The following is a 21535-nucleotide window of genomic DNA, read 5'->3' as shown; positions in this document are numbered from 1 at the left end:
TTCTCCAACACTTTGTCTCCGCCCATCGGCCTTCGTCATCTAGCCGCCAGAGGGGCCGCGGAAAGAGACGAGCAGCCTAAGGGAGGAGCGAACGTGACGTGGGAGGGGCGAGTCGCGAGGCGTGTGACGCCAACCCTGGTGCGTGCGTAACGTGAACGGAAGCGGAAGCGGTTCTGTTCGCCGCCTCTCCCACCGGCCCGATGAGCTGCAGCGGCTCCGGCGCGGACCCCGAGGCGGCGCCGGCTTCTGCCGCCTCGGCCTCGGGCCCGGCACCCGCGGTCTCGGCCCCCGCCGCGCTGCCCGCCGGCGTCGCTGCGGAGAACAAGGCCAGCCCCGCGGGGACAGCTGGGGGGCCTGGGGCTGGAGCCGCGGCAGGGGGCACGGGAGCCGTGGCGGCGCGGGCCGGGGAGCCGGCCGAGCGGCGCGGAGCGGGTGAGGGCCGGGACGGGTGAGGGCGAGGGCCGCGCCTTGGGCTGGCCCCAGCGGCGGGTGAGGGCAGAGGGTTAAGGCAGACCTAGCTGGGCCCCCGCGCCTCCCACCTCCATGTCTCAATTTGCTGGTTCTCCTCCAGCTCCGGTGACGGCGGGCGGCGCGGCGCCTCCGGAGGGGGCCATGTCTAACGGGGTTTACGTGCTGCCAAGCGCGGCCAACGGAGACGTGAAGCCGGTGGTGTCCAGCACGCCTCTGGTGGACTTCCTGATGCAGCTGGAGGATTACACGCCTACGGTGGGCTTCCCGCCTGAACAGGCTGCTGGCCCGCTGTCACGTCAGCTTCTGCCACGCCGCCTGTGTTTGCAGCGTCCTCTTGCGTTTACTCCCCTACTAGCTCTTGTGATTTATCTCTTCTGCCCACCCAAATGAGGAGCTTCCTGGTAGCCAGGCTTGCCCTCCATTTCCCTTACCCTCCCACTCTCAGCCCCACAGTACACAGGGCTAACACTGACAGTCGTCTAATTGACTTCTCAGATCCCCGATGCAGTGACTGGTTACTACTTGAACCGTGCTGGCTTTGAGGCCTCGGACCCACGCATGTGAGTAAACTCCGGGCAGGTTAGAGCCTTGGGTGCTTGTGTGGAGTTTGTTGCCCACCTCCTTCTCATACCATCTTTTTCTCTCTAGAATTCGGCTCATCTCCCTAGCTGCCCAGAAATTCATCTCAGATATTGCCAACGATGCCCTACAGCACTGCAAAATGAAGGGCACAGCCTCTGGCAGCTCCCGAAGCAAGAGCAAGGTGTGAGGCGAGGCTCGTTGAGTCAGTTATTACCTCCTACAGCAGCAGAGGCTTAAATTATACTGAAACCCCTTTGAGGGAAACTAAGCCCTAGGGGAGGTGAAAGACCTACTCAGGGTCACCCACCTGGGATTGAAATCTGGAATTCCTGTGTTCAGTTGGTGCTCTTCCCTTTTCCCTCAGGACCGCAAGTACACTCTAACCATGGAGGACTTGACCCCTGCCCTCAGCGAGTATGGCATCAATGTGAAGAAGCCGCACTACTTCACCTGAGCCACCCAATCTAAATGTACTTGTCCATCCCCTTGTCCCCACACCAGCCTGTTTTCATAATAAACTTTATTGTGACAGGCAGGGCTGATCCCTCCCATGCTGGGAGACACCGTGTGGCAAGTGACAAAGCTTTAAGCCCATTCCCTTTTTGGGCCACAGTGGTAGGGATGGGGGCAGGGGATGGGCCCCATGGCTGGGGTAGTACCATGACTAGAGGCAGGGGAGGCAACCAGAGGCCTGCTGCTTTGGGGAGGTGCACTCCCCTAACCGTGTCCTGACACCTCTGGAGTTTAGACAAGGACTTTCCAGCTCTACTTGTCCTGCATCTTCTCCAGGATAGGCACAATCATGTCAAACTTGGGCCGCTTAGCAGGGTCTTCATTCATGCAGATCTTCATGAGTTTACATACGTGGGGGGAAATGCCTGGTGGGATGGTAGGCCGAAGGCCTTCCAGTGCCACCTGCAAGCACAAGGAAAAACAACGTGGGTCTCAGAACTTGAGTCTCATGTGGGGAGCGGGCTCTAGCCCTCAGGACAGGATTCTGTATATTTGAACAAATGTAGGAAGAGCCCAGCCCCACTACAATTATTGTCACTACCACCACCATTCCCCCAACACAGGTATATCCAGTTATGCTCTCACCTTCATTCCAATTTCCATGTTGGAGAGGTCAGCAAAGGGTACCTCCCGTGTCACCAGTTCCCACAGAAGCACTGCAAAACTCCACATGTCTGCTGAGCGTCTGTTTGTGTCTTCAGGCTTCTTTTGCAGAGCTGGAGGGACAGGACTTAACTGTTCCAGCTGCCTATCCTGTCTCTGCTTCCCTTCCATTACTACTGAGCTGCCCCTTCTCTGCCTCCCAATATAATGCACTCACTCACCTTCAGGGGCCACCCAGGCAGGTGCATACATGCGTCCGGGGCACTGGAAGGAGAACTTGACGTCGGCCATACTGATTCGAGCAGTCATGTCCTCATCAATCTGAGGAGGAGAAGATAGTTGTGTGGAAGGAGGTAAGTCCTATTCTAGATAGGGAAAGGGCTTCTGGGGCCTGGGCCGGGAGTGAAGTTGTGCCCTCACCATTACACTACGACTGTTGAGTGCATGTCGTGGGATGAGGGGCTCTAGTGTGTGTAGGAAGGCCATGCCCCTTGCCATGTCCAGCGCAAACTTCACAGCCTGGCTCTGGTCCACAACGAAATCTAAAAGAGGAGGCAAGAGTTAAGTAGTTCGGAGAGGCTTACACTTCTCTCCCCTCCCCCGCCACGACGAGATTTGGCATCCCCTACTCACTGGTGCCTTCGTGTAGCACATTGTACAGGGATCCATATGGCATCCAGTGTGTGATGAGGGTGGGGTGAGGAGCAGGTGGGGACTGACAGGCACCGAGCACTGGGAGCACATTCGGGTGGGAGAAAATCCTGGAAGAGGGAGAGAGTGTCCCTGGCTGAGACCCAGCATAAAAGATCTCCCTCTGGGTGCTGGGCAGGGATCCTTGGAACCCAGGCTTCCAGTTTAGGCCTTGCCGCACCTGAGCCGGGGACACTCCTCGTTGAAGTCCCTACTCTTCCTTGTACTCCAGTCTCGAACCTTCAGCATCTTCACGACGATGTCATTCCCCTGCCAGCGGCCCTTCCATAGCTGAGGGACAGATATGGGTTAGAAGGCTTTAACTAAGGCCACTGCTTTCCTGCCCACTAACTGGAGGAAAAACTTAAAATGAGTGCAGAGCAGGTAATGTGTCGGGGGGTGGGAGGGCAAGGGCAGGGGTCACCTCTCCAGAGTGATTCTCATTGAGCTTCGCCAGGAAGTTGAGTTGTTTGAAGTCAATGCCGGAGTGTTTGTTCAGAGTCCCATTTCCTGAGAGTACGGGCAGGTCAGGTACTTCCCTCTAACCAGGCTCCCTCTCACCCAGCCCCAGGAGCCCAGGATTATTCTCTATCACCACCCCTCCCCTCACAACTGACTCACGGGGCCGAGTGCGGGTAGTCCCCTTCCAGAATGTGTCCTTGTATGGAATACGGTTCAGATTCTGGCCCATCTTCTCTGCCCGCTCTAAGGAAGAAAGACAAACAGTCTTGACCTCAGCTGTTGTGTGGTGGGAGGAGATAGGCTGAAACATGATAAGACATGAGCGGTGGGTGGGGACAGACCTCGGAGAAGCTCTCTCAAGGGTGCCTTGGCTTTGTCCACAGGCATCTCTCCATACTTGTTACAGATGCTGACAAGGGCCCCATTAGCCACGAGGTCCTGGAATTAAAAGGTGGCTGTGATGAGGGCAGTCACAACTAACCATCAATGTAGATGCAGTACAAACCCTGTGAATGTCGTGAGTACCGGGCAGTACTTATAGGATGGGTTGAGGGTTCTAGAATCTCCCACTCAAGCTTAGACTTTGCTTCCCACCCATCCCAGAACTCTGGGCCTGAGTACTCACCTCTGCCACCTGATCTTGGCCCCAAAAACAGGCATAGTGCAGGGGCACATTCCCATGCTCATTCACTGCATTGATGTCAGCTTTGTACTGCAGCAGCTGGTCCCCATGGCCAAACAGAAAGAGGCAGAAGGTACAGTCAGTCCCAAATGACAGATGTGTGTTGAGGCATGCAAGGAGGGAGAAGAGTATACATACTTTCTATGATATAGTGCCTATGGCTGACTTCCAGGCAGGTACGTCAAGTAGATGACAGAGGCAGGGGTTCATACATACCTTCTGTACAATATCACGGTGCCCATGACTGGCTGCCAGGTGCAGAGGGGTGTCATCCCCACGGTTCATCACATTGATGCGTGCCCCGCGCATGATCAGCATCTCGACCACAGCAGATCGGCCTTCTCGGCAGGCCCAGTGCAAGGGGGAGAAGCCATGATCGTCCCTTTGAGGAAGGGGCAATGGTCATTGATCTGGAGGTGGGATGGGGGCAAAGGCTTTGATACAAAAAAAACTGACAGTCACTCTGCATACTCTCCCTGAGAAACTTTACCTCTAGGACTTTGATTCTCATTCATGCCAGCAACTCCCAAAGCTGTCCAATTCAGACCTTCCCCTGAGCTTCAAACCCAACCAACCACTACCTGAAATCCCAACAAATCCACATGATTCATTGTCTCCATCACCACCTCCCACTAGCCTTTCTTCCCTGGCATGCCTTCATTACGTGGTAACATTCTTCATCTGGTTTCCTTTGCACCCCTTTTGCAACATCTGTTGGTCCTTTCTGTTTTCCACTGCATCTGGCACATCCCCCTACTACAGTACTTGTCACACTGGATTGTAAAAATCTGTTAGTGGCCTGTCTTGTCTATTAGACTGTAAGCTTCTTGAGAGAAAGCAGTGACGGCAGCTGTTCAGTGCACGTTAATGGGAAGGAGGAGTAGGTTTGAAAAGGAAAGCCGCAGCTCATGGGAGAGGAAGCAAGCTTACTGATTGGTTCTGATACTGAAATTAAGATCTAAAAAGGAAATGGAATTAAAATGATGGTTTGGAAGGGTTTATAATGAAAAGGAGAAATGCTTTTGATAAGTCATTCATGATGAAGTAGATACCACCACATAAGACAAGATTCCTCTACTCAAGCAATCCTGGGCACAGAAAACAAGAAAATGAGAATGGCTTCTTTAGAAAGAAACCTACACCTGACTTTTTTCTTTTCTCAAGAACTTGTATTTTATAAAGTAAAAGAAATGTACAAAAAACAAAAACAAAAAAAACCCAACTGTGTGGAAGCTAGGCCGGCCTGACAGCCTGGGGCCATAAAAGGAAATTCCCTCCAGTCCTGGGCTGCAGATCCAAGGGGCGGAGCAGGGGGGCAGTCCGTGGTCTGGGCCGGGATGCCTTAGTGCTGCGGTCACTTCCCGTGTGCGGGCTCTGGGCGGGGCCTGGAGCCACCACCGCGGGCCACCCAGATGTCCCCACAGCCAATGTGGGTGGTGGGTGTGGCCTTCAACTTAGATTTCCCTCCACAGCTGCCCTCATCTGCTCCCAAAGATAGCCAAAACCTTTCCTGGGAGGTGGGTATTCCCCTTCCTCTTCCTAAAGCAATCACCACCCCCTGCTTATCAGTCAGTTTTGCATCCCAGCTCTTTAATTTGTGCCTAGCTTATCAGCCTCTGGCAGTCTGTAGCCCCAGGGCAGGCCAGAGCCTGAGAGCAAAAGTATAGGCACAAGGGTTCTGCCCACTGTCAGGCCGCTGGTCACCTCAGAACCTGAACTTTAGTCCCGAAGAGGCCAGCAGGAAGTTCACCCTCACTTCATATCCAGCATATAGCCAGTTGGGCCCCCAAAGCCTATCTACTCAAACCAGCACCGGTTACGCTAATGCCACCCCTTCACCTTTTGGCAGCTGAGTCTTCCTAGATGCCAGGCTCACTGGACAACCTCACCTGACCCGTTATAACCCCACCAACAAAATACTAACTGCACTCGCTGTCTTTATCAGAGCACCCTTTGAAGAATTATATGAAAAACGGAAGGAGTGACTGCGAATTATGGAGAAATAGCATAGAAGCCTAATGGAAACCTGTAAAGCCTGGATGAAGATGACAGGTGATCCTTACCTCTCAAACCTAAAAAATAAAATCTCCCAACCTCAAAAACTAAAATTTTAAAATAAAATTAAAATCTACCATGCTGAATCAACATCACTACAGCTTTTCTTGTCCTCCTGTCTCAGCCAGCCTTAAAGAACTTGTCTACATTCACTTTCTCTACCTCCCATTCAACCTGTCACAGGGCTGCTGCCTTGAAGGCGAGCACTATGTCTGATTCTGGACCTCTAGCACCCAGCACAGAAGTTCAGTATAGTTCTTTAAATGAAGGAACCTAGTCTAGTTTCTTCACTTGTTTTCCTCTGAAACAGCCCTCACAGAGATCATCAAACATATAATTAATTGTAAATTCAGTGGTTACTTTAAAGTGCTCAAGTTCTTTGACCTCTCAGCAGTCTATAGTACCGTTGACCACTCCCCTTTTGTTGAAACATTCCCTTCTCCAGGCCTTACTAGCATATTTTCCTGTTTCTCCTTCAACCTCCAGTTGCTCCTTTTTGGTCTTGTAGGTTTCTCATCCCCTCTGTTTCACACCCTCCTCTTCAGGTGCCACCTACATGCTAATATCTCCCAAATCTGTCTCCAAGTCATATCTCTCTCTTGAAATCCAACAGCCTACTCAACATTTCCACTTCACTGTACTGTCACTTTAACATGTCCAGAGTGGAACTCATCACCCTTCAGTCTTGTCCATGTCAGTAAAAGGAACCACCATCTACCCAAGTGCCCAAGCCACAACCCTGGTCATCATCTTTGACCTTCCTCACTTCCCCCACCAAGTCTCACCAATTCTTTATCCTAAAGATTTCAGGAATTTGATCATTTTTTTCTTTTTTACCTGCCCCAATTCCAGTCCAAGCTATCACCACTTCTGGTGCCACTCTTCACATCACCACCTGCTCTTCACAAAGCATCCAAGATGACACTTAACAAATGGACAGTCTCATCATATCATTCATTACATGGCTTTAAACCCTTGTTCTTGGAATAAATGCATTATTATAGTCTAAATATTCTTGCATGATCTGGCTGACCCTTGCAGACCTTTCCAATCTTATCTCCTGTCGTTCTCCGCTTGTACCCAGTGCTTCAGCTCACAGAAGCCCACAGAGGTCTTATATCCTCTAGCCATATGGAACTTCGGACAATTTCTGGGCACCCTCTTCTGGGTGTCTTGCCCCCTAGCTTTTGCCCATGCAGTTTACTGAGGCTAGAAAAGTTCTCTGCAGCCTCTGCCTGTGAAATTCTTATTCAGTCCAGATTCAGCTCAAACAACAGCTTCCTGTGTGGAGACCCTCTGCCCCGCTGACTGGCTGTGCTTAGCCCTCATCACACTGGATAGGAAAGTCAGCAGCCCGCACCAGACGTGAGCACCCCACATCAAGGAGAGGAGCATGTCTTTACCCTTCCTCTCCCCCACCAGCCACTTCAGCTCACCCCTGGTTGAGGTCGTTCTCCGTGTTGTCCAGCCACAGGCGGACGGCAACCGCATTGCCCTCCCGGCACTGAGTGAAAATGTCGTCCATAGCAGCGTCCCGGCGCTGAGTCCCCTCGATTGGGAAAGCGTGGGGACTGTAGAAGGATCCAGGGAAGGGGGGGTGAGCCCCAAGCCTTGTCCCTTAAAGGAGAGAAGTGTTTGTGTTGGGGTGGGGGTCTGGGCACTGCGTCCCCGGCTACTGGAGGTCTGTGAAGGGGTTAGGGGGGCAGCGGGATGATCCCGTACTGTGTCCCCTGGGCGCGAGGGAAAGGCGGGTCGGGCGAAGTAGGGGGTGATTAAGAGGCAGTACCTCCCGAAGGGATGTCAGAGAGCAAGCACAGAGACCCTACCCGCGGACAGAGCTGGGGGGAGGGGGGAGTTTAGGCGCCCTATACCCTGGGGGAGGGGATCGGAGGTCCTTCCCGGGGATGGCCTTCGTTCCCCACTCAGAATGGAGTAGGCGGAGTGAGGGGTGACCGCCTGGTAGAGCTTGAGACTTGGGGAGGGGGCACGGGTGCTCCCACACTCACCGGGACTCGGGCTGGAGGAGCCTTCTCCGGGGAACTCCCGTCCGGCCGCGCCCGCCGCCCGGCCCCGCCCCTGGCCCTCTCTGGCTAGCGCGGGCCTCTTTCCCCCAGCCCTCCAGCCCGCCTTCCTTGACCTTCTAGCCCACCAGTGTCTAAACTCGATGGTTTTCGGCGCTGAGCCGGCTGCTCTAGCCGCCTTAGCTTTCACTCTTTGGTTTCCGGCCCTGTGTTGGAGGCTCTGAGCGCTTTGACTCCTGGAGACTAGCTGGGCACGTGGAGAGGCTGGTGGACCGCGCGACCTCGCTCTCCCCAACCCCATGTTCGAGGAGCCGGAGTGGGCCGAGGAGGCCCCAGTAGTCGCGGACCTCGGGTGTGTAGCCTTACGGCCTCGGACCACGGCCGACTCGCAAATCAAGGTGAGTGGACCCGCAGGGGCACTCGGAACGGACCCCGCTGGATCCCAGAGCTGGGGCGCGCCGCAGGTGTATTAGGGGGAGGGGGACGCCTGCGACCGCCCGAAAATCCCGGAACTTCCAAAAGAAAGTGACGTTGGAACTGAGAGAGACTTGGTGAGTAGAAGTTAGTGAAGCAAAGAGGGTTTCTTGGAAGGAAAAGCACGTGCAGAGACCCTGGTGTGAGAGAGCATGTTCTGCTAGGGTCACACACCTACACAGAAATAATCTGTGTAGTTGGAACGGAGAGAGTGAGAGGGGGTGCCGTAGAAATTGGAGAGCTAGATTAGAGGCTTTGCATACGGTAAAGAGAGAGAGAAGCCAGTGGAGTGTTTTAGCAGAGGAATGATTTCTTCAGATTTGCATTTTGAAAAGGTCATTGGGTGCTGTGTGGAGACTGGAGAGAGCAAGAGTAAGCGACGTTGAAGGGTTGTCAGTACTACCTTTCAAAGGGAGGTGGTGCTGAGGGGAGCTCCAAGATAAGTGCCTGGCTTAGGACCACCCAGTAGGACTTCAACCTAGAATGGCCTCCCAGACACCAGACCTTTCTCCTTTAAGCTTTTGCCGATGTGAGGGCTGCTGCACTTGCTCAGGCTCTTTCCACCCTTCGGTCAGCCTCCAACATGGAATCTGTCTGCTTTATTCCCTCCTCTTCAGCCCCTCAACCCATTGCTGTAGTCCGTGCCACTGGCCTCTGTCTACAGCTTGTCCTTTTTAGTTTGTTCTCTACACTACAACTATTAAAGGAGGCACCTTTAATACACACACGTGTGATCCCGTTACTCTTGTTTTCAGAAACCTTCCTAACTTTTATAAAAAGGTATTAGTTAGAGGTAGAAGCCTGAGATTGAGGGTTGGAACTCCTGGTCCCTGGCCTTGATCTTGTAGCTTGGAAGGAAAAGCACGTGCAGAGAACATTTCTCTGGGGAACCCCATTACCTCATCTGCACAATGAAGAAAGTGGGGTGGCTGATTTCTCTGCCCTCCTTGGGATGGCGACTTGAAAATTCTTCAGGGTCCGGCAGTCTTCATGACAAGTTAAGTTGACTGGGAATAATCCATATGCCTCTAACCAGTGTCTGAATGAGGTCCCCATCTCTCCTTTCTTATTCTCCAGGCCCCATCCATTCTCCTCGCCCCTGCTCTCATCCCTTGTTTTCCCCCAGGGCTCCAAGCACCGCCAGCTCTTGGCCACATTACGGGCCCTGGAGGCAGCATCTCTTCCCCAGCAGCCCCCCAGTTTGCCTGGCAGTGACGAGGAGGACGAGGAGGAGGTGGTGCAAAGAAAGAAGAAACGCCCAAAAAAGGTCTTGTTTGCCAGCACTTCTCCTGAAGTAAAGAAGAAAAGGAAGAAGAAACGTCAAAAACAGGGCCCACCTAGCAGTGACTCCAAGGAAGGGGAAGTGGAAAGGAAGAAGTGCCACAAAGGGGCTCTTCTTGGCAATGACTTTGCTGCAGAAGAGAAAAGAAAGAGGAAATGCCAGAAACAGGACCCTTCAAATCCTGCCCAGCCCCTGGACAATGTTGACCAAACTGGTATTAGTGCATGTGGGACAGGGAGGGGGGATCAGCTGATCCTACATATGACAGAGGTTATCTGCCACCACTAGATTTGGGGTTAGGGAATAAGAAGTACTTTCATCTAGGCCACAATCTCTGTCTCAGGTTTAGTCTCTTGCTAAGCCTCTGAATTCAGGGGATATTGCCCCAAATATGCCTTCCCATCTCACTCCCTGCAGGTTCCAAAGCTTGGAATTCTAGTGCTGCAGATGACTCCACCAAGCCAAGCCCTGAGACCCCTTGCTCTAATCCTCCGCATACCTTGAGTCGCAAGCAGTGGCGGAACCGGCAGAAGAACAAGCGTAGACAGAAGAACAAGTTTCGGCTTCCTCGGGCGCCAGAGCAGGCCCCAGCCACAGCCGCCGCAGAGGAGACAGAGGTGCCTCCTGCCTCCAGTCCAGACAGCCATGGAGCCCGGGCGGAGGCTCTGCGAGCCCGCATGGCCCAGCGGCTGGATGGTGCCCGGTTCCGCTACCTCAATGAACAGCTGTACTCAGGGCCCAGCAGTGCTGCGCAGCGCCTCTTCCAGGAAGACCCTGAGGCCTTTCTCCTCTACCACCGTGGCTTCCAGAGCCAAGTCAAGAAGTGGCCACTGCAGCCAGTGGACCGCATTGCCAGGGATCTTCACCAGCGGTGAGTGGGAGTTGGGCATTGTGAGAAGCGAGGTGTGTCAGTCACGTGCTCAGACCAGACCAGCGAGCTCTTCCTCCCTTCCGCTTCCAGGCCTGCGTCCCTGGTGGTGGCTGACTTTGGCTGTGGGGACTGCCGCCTGGCTTCAAGTATCCGGAACCCTGTGCACTGCTTCGACTTGGCCTCTCTGGACCCCCGGGTCACTGTGTGTGACATGGCCCAGGTAAACCCCACTCCTTCCACGTATCTGGCCTGTGCCCTAGGCCCAAACTTCATGGGCTAATCTCTAACATGCCCTCTCTGCCCAGCACCCCTAGCACTCGGTGCTGGCTTTCTCCTCCCCATAATGTGTGCTTCATACGATACTCTTCATAGGTGCCTCTGGAGGATGAATCTGTAGACGTGGCTGTGTTCTGCCTTTCACTGATGGGAACCAACATCAGAGACTTCCTAGAGGAGGCAAATCGAGTGCTGAAGCCAGGGTAGGAGTCCCCAGGAAACAGATGCATGTATATGTGCACGTGCGTGTGTCTGTGCATTTACCCAGAACTTTCCATCCTTTTCAGGGGTCTCTTGAAAGTGGCTGAGGTCAGCAGCCGCTTTGAAGATGTTCGGACCTTTCTGGGGGCTGTCACCAAACTGGGCTTCAAGGTCATCTCCAAGGTGAGGGCCCCAAGAAGTCTGTCCGCATTTTTGTCACATGTGTGGCCCTTCAGGGTAGTAGTGGTGTTCAGGATGGAGGTCATAATCAGACACAGACGTTTGCTCCTTGAAGGCATGACTTGTGGGAGAGCCCTGGGAAGCTTTCTGAGCAGGGACGGGATGTGGACGGAGGTGGTTTGAGGAGCTGGGGTGAGGATTTAGAGCTCACTGGGTCTTTTCTGTCCCTAGGACCTGACCAACAGCCACTTCTTCTTGTTTGACTTTCAAAAGACTGGGCCTCCTCGGGTCGGGCCCAAGGCTCAGCTCTCAGGCCTGAAGCTCCAGCCTTGTCTCTACAAGCGCAGGTGACCTCTGGACCCCCCTTGAAAGGGGAGGCAAGTCTTAAACTCCAGGCTCAGTACTCTGAAGTACTCAGGCTGTGACCCGGGGCCTGGTACCACCCTTACTCCATCCCAAGAACAAAATGTAATGAAACCCCTGGCTCAGCCCTGCTCTAATGAAGGCTTCTTGGTTCCAGGAAGCATAAAGTCATTTGGGCTAGCTAAAGAATAAGGAGTTACTGTGAGAACGCAGGAGTATCTGGGAATTGTGGATGCCCTTAGTGTCATGGAAATGACATGGTTTGGAATTCAATGCATCTCTGGGTGTGGCTCCTCTTTCCATCTCTCAGGAGCCACGTGGGCTTTCTGTCCTAGCATCTCCACTCTCCTCTATTGTCCTTTTCCTGTTTGCGCATCACCTCCTTCTGCTTACCCATAGCTTCTACAGCTTTGGTCTGCCCAGGCCTTGAAGGCCTGGGGCAGGCATTGCTTCTTGGCTCTGGGGCAGCTGGTAGCCCACCAGCATCCTGGCTGAGCACGTCAGTCTGGGCTTCTAGGTCAGGATGGTTTGATTGTCCCTGTACTGAGTGCTTCTTTCCCCTGATCCTTATCTCCATCTTTGGAGCTGTATGGCCCAAACTACTCCTAGTATCTGTTGTCCCATAGGGCCCTGGTGTGTGGCTGAGGGCACAAATTTGGAATCAGGTAGCCTGCCACTGATTGCTGAGTCTTTTAATCTTTGAATGTCATATTACTCATTTGGAAAATGGTAGGATTCTTGTCTCATGGGATTGTTGTGTGGTGTGGGTTAACGAAGAAATCTGTAGCTAGGGCTGGGTGCACAGGAGGTGCACAATAAACTGTAGCTGTGGCTGCTGTGTGTTGTAAGCATTACTGTTTTCTAAAGACCTTCTGCAGGCAGGGTTAGGGGTTGAAGAGTAAAGAATGGACTTGTTGACTGAGGAAGACTCTGGGAGAGCTCAAGATAGGCCTTTCAACAGGCTTATTTTATAGGATTTTTAGAGATTCTTGACAGATTGTGAGCTGTTCTTGGAGCGGGGGGTGGTGCAGGAGCTGGGCCTCTTCATAAATCACAACTGATTGATGCTATTTGTGGTGGAGATTGGGCTGTTCATTGGCAGAAGGGTCTGTCTGTTGTTTCTGCCTTGTAGTGGGCCCAAATCAGCATGTCTTAGGAAAGCTATGGGCAGGGAAGGCTAGTGCCGGGAGAAGATGAACTGGGATGATAGGTCCTTGGCCCCTTACAGAAGGCATCTGCCATGAGCCCAGGTATAAAGATATAGCCTGTTCTACCTATTTCAAAGAACAAGAACTGAGAGTGACCACTGGGACACAGGTTCCAGGGCTCTGAGCCAGTTGGGTGCCTCCAGTAAGGTGGGTGTTTTGAGGCAGGCTGTGTAGGCCAGAGGGCATGTTTGGAGACTGGGCTATGAACCATCCAGCAGCTACTGCTCAGTACCTTTGCATGTGCTTCTCTCTGCTGAATACTCATCTGATCAGCAGAGTCTTACTCATCCTTCCAAACAGCCTAGTTGTTTCCTACTCCGTTACTCCCAAAGCAGAACTAACTTCTTCATCCGCACTCTCAAAGCGCTACGTGAAATTTCAGCATTTAAATACTGTGTGGTAATTGCTTTGTGCATTAGGCTGCAGTCTTCTCAACTCTTATTTATCTTTGTATTCCTGAGCTGGTCACTTGAGATCCATCTAAGGCGATGATAAGGATGACAGGGTCCAGTTGAGTGGGACCGATGAGAAGCAGGGGTGTTGCAGGAGCCCAGGTTCGGGCACATGATGAGGGCACTGTGAACTAGTGACGGTGGAATAGGCGGAGGCGGTTGGGAGAACTTCAGTGAGTGGAACTGGTGGGACATTGCGGCTTGGTGAGAGAAAGGAATCTGAAGCAAGTCTTGGGTTTCTGGCTTGAGCAACTGGTTGGGCTGGTGACGCCATTCAAAAGGTTGGGTTTTTGGTACCTTGATGTTCACTTGGAAGTGGGACAGAAACTCAGCAGCCAGAGGAGGTAACTCAAGTCATAGGAATAGGTAAGATATCCAAAGTAAGATAACGAGAAGAGAAAGTGGCTTGGAATAGAACTCTCAGGAGCATTTAATGGATGAGTAAAGGAAAATGAACCAATAAAGGGGACAAGAAGAGAAGGTGGGGCCAGAGATGGAGGAGTAAAACCAGGAGAATGAATTTCTTAATGTGGAAGGAGTGGGGAGGTTTTAGGCCGACAGATGCTGTTGAAAGGTCTATTAAGATGAGAGAGAGGTCAGGTCGCAGCAGGGAGAGGATTGCTGCATAATGTTGAGGGCCTGGGGTTTGAATTTATAGTGGTATTATTCATGAATTTATAGTGAGCCCAATGCTGTGGTTCTCTCTACGTACTCAGGAATCTAGGTGTAGCTGTGGAAAAAATGAGTACTGAGGGATCACCCAGGGTTGGAAACTTGCCATGCAATTGAAATAAATGAGCAAAGGAATTTCAGACCGTTCGTAAGTAAGTGATTGCTATGCTGGACCATGGAATTTGGTAGAACAGGTGAGTGGAGCAAAGACAGGAGTAGGTTGTTGCATTGGGGGTAACTGAACAAGTAACCTAGAAGGATGGGAGACTGTGGTCAGAAACTGGAATGCCTGAATAATTCATATTGGAAGCAGAGCAGCTCCAGGCAATGGCTAAGTTTAGAGTGTAGTTATAGGGGTGAGTGCCTGAGAGGTGTGCAAGGGAGGTTGCCCGGAGATTGGTTAATGCATGGAGGCCTCAGGTATTGAGAGAGGTTCTGCGTGGACTTTGAAGGTCTCCAGGATGATGGTAGACATAAGCGTGGAACAGGTGCCAACCTCTTGAAGAAGGGGGCAGATCCAGGAGATCTGCAAAGAGTAGGAGAGGCGGGATAGCGTGAATTTCAAAGGGACAGAGGGTTCACACAGCCTACTAGAGAGACTTCCATCTTGGGGGTGATGTGAGGCTGGTGAGTGGAGCTGGCTACCAGGCAGCCAAGACAAAATACCCTGACAGTCCTCTCCAGCTTGGCGGGATTCACTGGGGATTGTTGGGGAGACAACTGTTGTGGCAGCTCCATGGGACAGGATCTCCTGGGATAACAGGGAGGGAGGCAAGCCATAAAGTCTAAGGGATGTTTTGGAGTAGCAGGGCATCTGTCTCACTGTAGTGCACACGTCACCTTTTTATAGCTCCATATCTCTGTTTCCCAAGTGTTATTTATATTCCTAGATCTTGATTAATTTTCCCTGCTCTATTATCATGCTCAGCAGGACAGCTGGGGTCTGCCTTCCTCCCTCTTTTGCTTTCCTCCCTTACTTAAAATTTGGGTTCTTTCTTTGCCTGTTCTGGCTCCAGCCACCTACGTAAACATCTTTCTGGGTCTCACTCAGGACCCCGGCTCCCCCTAACTCAGCCAAGCCTCCATCTGCGTTTCTATCAATTCTGAAAGCAGGACTTTCCTGAGTCTGGGTCCCCCCCTGCTCCATCGTCAGCTTCAGGACAAGCTGTTCTTCAAGTCCATGCCTGGGCTTCAGTGTCTAATGTTGAGAGCCTAGACTGAAGAGAGAACAATATATATTTCTTTAAGAAATAACAGCATGCCAGCTGTTTAAGGAACAGTGAGATCAGTTTAAGGAACAATTGGAGAACAGAATGAAGGAGTGCAGTCATAGTAAGAAGTAAACAAGAGTGGGAAAGAGTGTAATTGGAGATTCCACTGGGAGCATTTGGGAAGCCTGAGGTATTTATTCCTAAAGCCAAGAAATGGTGAACCTGGAATCTGACTCCTGCCCTGGAAATGCGGAGGGCAAACAGAGATTCATTAACTGTTTCAGGGGTGGAGCCAGGGGAGTGCTGCTGCTTTTGCATTGGCCTGTGTTCCCAGAATTTGCCCTGGTAAGCCATGCATGAGTGTATCCTTTGCACCTTGCAGGAGAGGGAAGTGTCAGCTGGTCTTGAGTCCTGTCCGGTAGGACCATTTGAAGAGGCAAGGAGACCTTAGCACAAAGAAGCTAGGAGTGTGCCATGTGGGCTGAGGGGGGAGTCTCAGGAAACCACCCAGAATAAAGCTGCATCCACCAAGGTAAAGGGGACTGCAGAAAAGGGACAGCATGATGCTCCCTTTAAATATCTAGCAGGCCCGCGGGGCACAGAAACACCCAGTCAAGCAAGCACTGTTTTATCCCCTTCCTCTCTGCAGCTGGGCCCAGAGCAGTCAGCAGCTCTTAGGTGGAGAGGAGGTGAGAAGAGCAGAGAGCATCCAGACCATTCCTCCCTTCCCCAGTGCAGGCTCCTTGACTTAAATGGGACAGAGCTGGGAGGCAAAAATAGGTAAAGCTACAATAGGTGCAGATTAATTATTGTAACGTAGGATTAGACATTGCAATCATCTGAGACTGGTTTTGTATCTTAAACTGATTCTAAGACATCTGTGAACTAAGAATGAGCTGAAAAGTCACAGGCTTGCTGCAGCTTTTCTCTAAATGAAAAAGGGTTGGAGGCGTGGTGAGAGACGAGAATAAAGTTGGGTTTGGCTAGCAGTCTGTGCTTATGCTTCCTCAGCATCCCTTTTAGAGGCTTATTGCCCCTGCAGTCATCGGGGTGCTCCAGCTTTTGTTCCTGTAACACTGTTCTAAGGGAGCACAGTTCCCAAAGAAGCAACGTGGTCTTGGCAGAGACACAGCTCGGCTCCAGTCACTCAACCACTTACGTAATTTCACGAAGCCCTTTACAGATTCTCACAGAGACCTCTAATTACGTTGTCCTCCATCCCTGGTGACCTCCCAGGCTGTCCACCTGGTTCTAGGACATTCGACTACTGCAGTAACCACCTTACTGGTCCAGTTGCTTCCACTCCGGTCCCCAGAGCAATTCATTTTCCACTCAGCCAAGTGAGCTTTTTAAAATGTAAGTCAGATATGTCACTTCTCTGCTGAAAATCCTTCAGTGGATTCACAGTGCTCTGAGAACAAAAGGCAAACTCCTTCCCAGGCCCTGTGTGATCTTGCCCAGGCCTCCCTCTCCAGCTGCACCTTAACCCACTGCTTCCACACGAAACTGCAGCCACACAGGCTTTCTTTCCATTCCTCAAGTGTTCCAAGCCATTTCTACTTCTGGGTCGTTACATTTGCCACTCCATCTTCTCAGGATACTTTTCCCTGGTGAGTTCATTTTCATCTTCCAGATCTTCACACCAGCATCACCTTTTCTTCTGTGGAAAAACCAGGCTAGATGCTCACCAAAATGTCCTTTTCCTGGACACACAGTTAAATTACATTTCCCAGCGCCTTGCATCAAGGTGGGGCTGTGTGCATCGTCCTCCCCAGTGGAAAGGGAGCAGAAGTGACGTTTCACTACCAGACCAAGACAGTTCAAGAGTGGACGAGCCTCCTCCGTGTTCTCCACCCCCTCCTCTGCCTTCCAGGGTGACCTTGAAGCACATGTTTTGAAGATGGAGTCAGAGCATAGAAGGAGTCTGGATATTTAAGTCCCTGCTTAGAGGAGAACTGCTTGATCGAGAATATCCACACTTCTTTGAACAAGGAATAACCTCTGTTGCATTAGTGTTTAGCATGATATGCCCTGGCTAATACAGCTTCTCTGGCCACCCTGTCCACCTTGTCTTGATCACAGAACCCTTTCTGTTTCCTTCAGGGTGCTTCAGACATTTAATTAGCTTACCAGATGCCGGTCAACACTTCCCCAGTCCTATGAATTGGGCTCCTAACTGGGGAAAAAAATGCTCACATGAGGAAATTGGGATACTGATTTTATCAGTTTATCAGTTACATTTTGATTGTGACAAAAGAAAAGCAACAACAAAAAAAGGAAATCCCCCTAAAGAATATCTTAAACAAATTAGATTTTTCTTCTTGTAAAACTAGAAACCTGATGGTTGGTGGTTGTTGGCATTGGTTCAGGAATTCAAGGATGTTAGCAGTTAGGTCTGTGTGACTCTCTTGATCCTCATGGTCACAAGATGATGTGTTTTGATTAAGCAGAGACACCCTACTTACTATTACCCTTCTCAGGAGTCGCACAGGTAGCCACAGGCCCTATCTTTTTAGCCTTACTTCAAGGGTCCTTCTACATTGTTAGTACTCTGGTGTAAATACGTTCCATTTATTCCCTATAACATGGCTGAGACCAATCTGAAATATTACTATTTTAAATATATTTGTCTCCCCCGCCCCTTCCCACATCTCAGTGGCCTGGCAGCAACTCATCCAATTCAAAGCTGTTCTCCCTCCAGCTCAGTGGGGTGGGGAAACCTTCATGGTCTGTTTATTTCACTCATTCTCTACCTCCTCTATCACTTCTAGGACTGGGATGGGGGAAGGCACGTTAGAGGCACAAAGGCTAAACTTTGATTTAGTTTAGCTTCATCAGTGTGTTCTACTGAGACAGGCATTTAAATGTTGGCTCAGTGTGTGGGGTATTGGGGTTCTCTGGAGTCCCGCCATGGCACTTGCGCACTAACTGGTTTTGGTTCCCTGCTTACAATACTCAGCCCACACTCCCCCTCGGCTCTTCAGTTCCCGACACTGACAGCGTATGCACAGCGTCCTAGTGCTGAAGTCCCTCACCCTGGCGGGCAGCCCTCCTGGGAGAGGTTCCAACAAATACCTTAGGAGTGGTTACCTTTTTGGGAGCTGTCCTGCCAAACAGCAGCAGTGCAGCCCCGCCAGCAGCTGACTCCCCTTGCCCTGTCCCAGCTAGCCTGACTCTGACCTCTCCATCTCTCTCTCTCTGGCTCCAAACCCTCACAAGTGACTCAGGTTACTTTCTCCCAAGAAGCCTCTGCCCCAGGCTCCACCCCAGTGGCCATATGGAGCCGGGTCTATAAGTTTCTGAGTGTAGCAAGCGTCTTGCTAGAGAATGTAATGCTGAATGAATATAAGGTCTCTCCCTCTCCTGGGAACATGAAATGACTGTAAGTGGTTGTGCTGGAGCCCTCCTCGCTTGATTTAGGATGGAGGGGACAGCGCTGCTGCTTTACCTTTCAGGGAGAAGTTCTCTCTATTCCTAAAAATTCCCGTCATTTCCCGTCAGTGAAGCTTGCATTTCTAACTTCATGTACAATAGGAAGGTTGGTGGGCCTGGATCAGCTTTATTACCTTAGAGTAAATTCTATGTAGGTGTATCTAGCACCCTTATTTAACGTCTTCTTACTTGTGCAAGTATTCTTGTAAAATGTGAATTGTTCTCATGCATGTGCTTTATTTATAGAGTATTGTCAACAAATCTTGTCTTCTTTTTTTCCATCACTCAACCGTGTTTTTAATATCCATCTATGTTATCAATCAGGGCCCACTCAGGGAAATAGAAACCGTACTAAGTGTTTCAAATAGAGGGCATTTAATGCAAAGAATTGATTACAAGTGTTAGAGGCTGAGACAAAAGAAGATGCTTGATGTAATTAAAAATTAAGAACTGGAGAAATCAGATAATGTCCTAAGGCCTGGGAAAACAAAAGGGAAGAAGGGAAATAATTACCAGAAACTAGGAGCTCAGAAAAGGGGCCACTTTTAACTGGTCAGTACTCAGATCTCTATGGGGAGGCTCCCTCCACATACCTGGTGCTTGGACTTCTGAGGAAGGAAATGGCCTTGAGGGTGAGGGAGCAAGGTCTGACTGTTCTCTGACTGCCGAGGGGGGAGCTGATCTGCTGCTGGTGTCTCAGAAGTGTAGCAAAGCTGCTGCTGAGTACAAAAGAAGCTAGTAGCCAGAGACAACTGTCTGCAGCTGAAATACTGTGACAGCAACCGGAAAACAGGAATGAAGACTCTCCCCCCATGTTTCATTTTCAGTTTCCCTCTATGGCATCCTTTGGCAGAACCTAATGGAACCGCCTGCCAGTGGATTCTGGGAAATACACTCTGCAGAGTCACAGCTGCAACAACACAACTCCAGAGTGTGTGTACGTGGGGGCTGAGAGGGAGGTGTGCTGCAGAGGGAGATATGGAGAGTGTAGGAGCCAAAAGAAAATAGGTAAATAGCCAGTATATTCCATGTAGCTGCTCATACATCTAGATTGTTGCTTCTGTCAGCTGTGAAGTACTTCATAATATGCATCCACCGTAGTAAACTTATATATTGGCCTGGTTGCCTCAAATTCTTTGCCATCTGGAGAAATTAAAATCCTTGCAGCTAGGGTTCTGCGTACAAAATAAGTGCCCCCGACTGGATGCACTCATTTGAGATTTGGGAGGTAAGGGTCATCTTCCTGCCGCTTGGCTGTTATTGCTGGAGGCAGGTGTAAGCGCTGGGCTTTCTGCAGCAGCGTCCTGCCGAAGCCAGGGACAGAATAGGGTGCCTGCTGTAAGGGCGAAAGTTCAGCATATTCTGGAAGTTCAGTAGGTAAAATAAATCTGCTCTGTACAAATTTGGCTTTAATAAGATGGTTAAGAAGAAAAATTATTGGAAGGGTGTCAATAAGTTACTCAGAGAACTAATGGAAAGTCCAGGGAGTGAGGCTTAGAGAACAGACAGGAGCCAAGGGAGGATGAACAGGTGCAAAACCTAAGGTCAACTTTAGTCAGTCTGGTTAGGATGGCACTGCTGTCACCATTGCTACTTGACTTTACTCTCACTGTTTTGGGTACATAGATTGATGCTGAGAATTGAGATAATCCTCCTCTATGTTCATGGCTCAGAAAGGCCCCTCTCCTGTTCTTTATTTTGTTTGTTTACTTTATTCCTGATTCATACTTCTCCTCCTCTTGTACCCCACAATGTGTTTGTTGTGTGCCCCTGGACACCTGTGTATCTTTGGCAAAATAGATGGTGGTTTTGGTATATGCATGCTGTGGTAGAGACTTGCCAGCTGTTCCTCGCACCCATTTTCTTCTTCCTGGGAAATTAGCTGTATTCTTTCCCAGCTTCCCTTATTCTTAAGTCGGGCCATGTGATTGAATCTAGCCAGTTGGATGGTAGTGGAACTAAGGTGTGCTACTTCTGTGACTTGGGTCCTTAAATTTTCCTATGCACAGTCCCCCATGTTATTTCCACTTTGGCCTTTGAGCATATGACCTTGAAAGCTACACGTTGAAGATGACGGAGCCAAAAGGTGGAAGGAGCCTGAACATCACTTAGAGGAGAGCCACCCACCAATTAAGAACATCTGTTTTGGATTTCACGTGAGTGAAAAAGAAATCTCTATCTTTTTGAGCCATTATACCCTTGGTTTGTTGTTACAGCAGCTAGTAATCTTTTTTTAAATCCCTTTTAATTGAACACATCAGAAAAGTAAACAAAACACACACCCATACAGAAAAGTAAACAAAAATGTTAAGCCTAATGGTTTATCACAAGGCCGGTACCTGTGTACGCGCCACCTAGACTAAGAAACAGAAGGCTGTCAACACCCAGAAGCCTCTTTTATGTCACCTCCCAACTTTCTTCTCTTGACTTTGCGAAGTTACCACCATCCTGACTTTCATGACATTGATTTCCTTGCTTCTCTTTATAGTCTTACCAGTTGAGCATCCATACCTAAATTGTGTATATTTCCATGTGTCTGGCTTCTTCCCATCCCATGGATGGGATTCATCCATGTGTTGAGTGCAGCTGAATTTCATTCATTTTTATTTCTGTAGAAATATATCCCATTCTGTGAAGAAACCACAGTTTATTGATTGATTCAACTGTTGATGTACATTTGAGTTATATATCAATCAGAATGGGCTGGATCATGCTACAGGAAACAAAAACCCAAAATATTAATGGCTTAACCCCACAAAAGATAATTTTTTACTATTGCTGTAGGTTGGCAGGGACTCTGTTCGTAGTCACTAAGGTACTCAAGCTAATGAAAC

General features: G+C 50.4%; 3 protein-coding genes across 4 annotated transcripts; 2 read left to right on the top strand and 1 right to left on the bottom strand.

Annotated features, from left to right (window-relative positions):
- Window positions 1-159: 159 nt before the first annotated feature.
- On the top strand, window positions 160-1555 carry TAF10 (TATA-box binding protein associated factor 10). Its single transcript, XM_082844798.1, has 5 exons — window positions 160-432; window positions 572-726; window positions 967-1031; window positions 1120-1234; window positions 1418-1555. The coding sequence occupies exons 1-5, from the start codon at window positions 201-203 to the stop codon at window positions 1505-1507; spliced, it is 657 nt and encodes a 218-aa protein (XP_082700924.1). The 5' UTR covers window positions 160-200; the 3' UTR covers window positions 1508-1555.
- A 263-nt stretch (window positions 1556-1818) lies between these two features.
- Window positions 1819-8111, bottom strand: ILK (integrin linked kinase; the record flags this gene model as incomplete). 2 transcript variants are annotated; one of them, XM_082844790.1, is made up of 13 exons in its annotated part: window positions 8065-8111; window positions 7495-7675; window positions 4220-4385; window positions 3947-4042; window positions 3663-3759; window positions 3481-3564; window positions 3284-3369; window positions 3041-3150; window positions 2803-2930; window positions 2590-2711; window positions 2391-2490; window positions 2152-2282; window positions 1819-1968 (listed from the first exon to the last, which is right to left on the bottom strand). In XM_082844790.1, exons 2-13 carry the CDS (start codon window positions 7581-7583, stop codon window positions 1819-1821), a joined length of 1359 nt encoding a protein of 452 aa, XP_082700916.1. In that variant the 5' UTR covers window positions 7584-7675; window positions 8065-8111. The 2 variants fall into 2 exon arrangements, with proteins under 2 accessions (XP_082700916.1, XP_082700917.1); XM_082844791.1 differs by lacking the exon at window positions 8065-8111 and having other exon boundaries at window positions 4220-4413; window positions 7495-7621.
- Window positions 8112-8291: 180 nt separating this feature from the next.
- On the top strand, window positions 8292-12062 carry RRP8 (ribosomal RNA processing 8). Its single transcript, XM_082844789.1, has 7 exons — window positions 8292-8477; window positions 9680-10049; window positions 10253-10706; window positions 10797-10926; window positions 11079-11185; window positions 11270-11366; window positions 11595-12062. Exons 1-7 carry the CDS (start codon window positions 8379-8381, stop codon window positions 11712-11714), a joined length of 1377 nt encoding a protein of 458 aa, XP_082700915.1. The 5' UTR covers window positions 8292-8378; the 3' UTR covers window positions 11715-12062.
- The last annotated feature ends 9473 nt before the right edge of the window (window positions 12063-21535 follow it).

Source organism: Leucopleurus acutus (assembly GCF_964270905.1).
Source record: "Leucopleurus acutus genome assembly, chromosome: 8".
Taxonomy (NCBI): domain Eukaryota; kingdom Metazoa; phylum Chordata; class Mammalia; order Artiodactyla; family Delphinidae; genus Leucopleurus; species Leucopleurus acutus.
The sequence above is the reverse complement of the archived record's forward strand: the minus strand, read 5'-3'. Positions and strand labels throughout refer to the sequence as shown.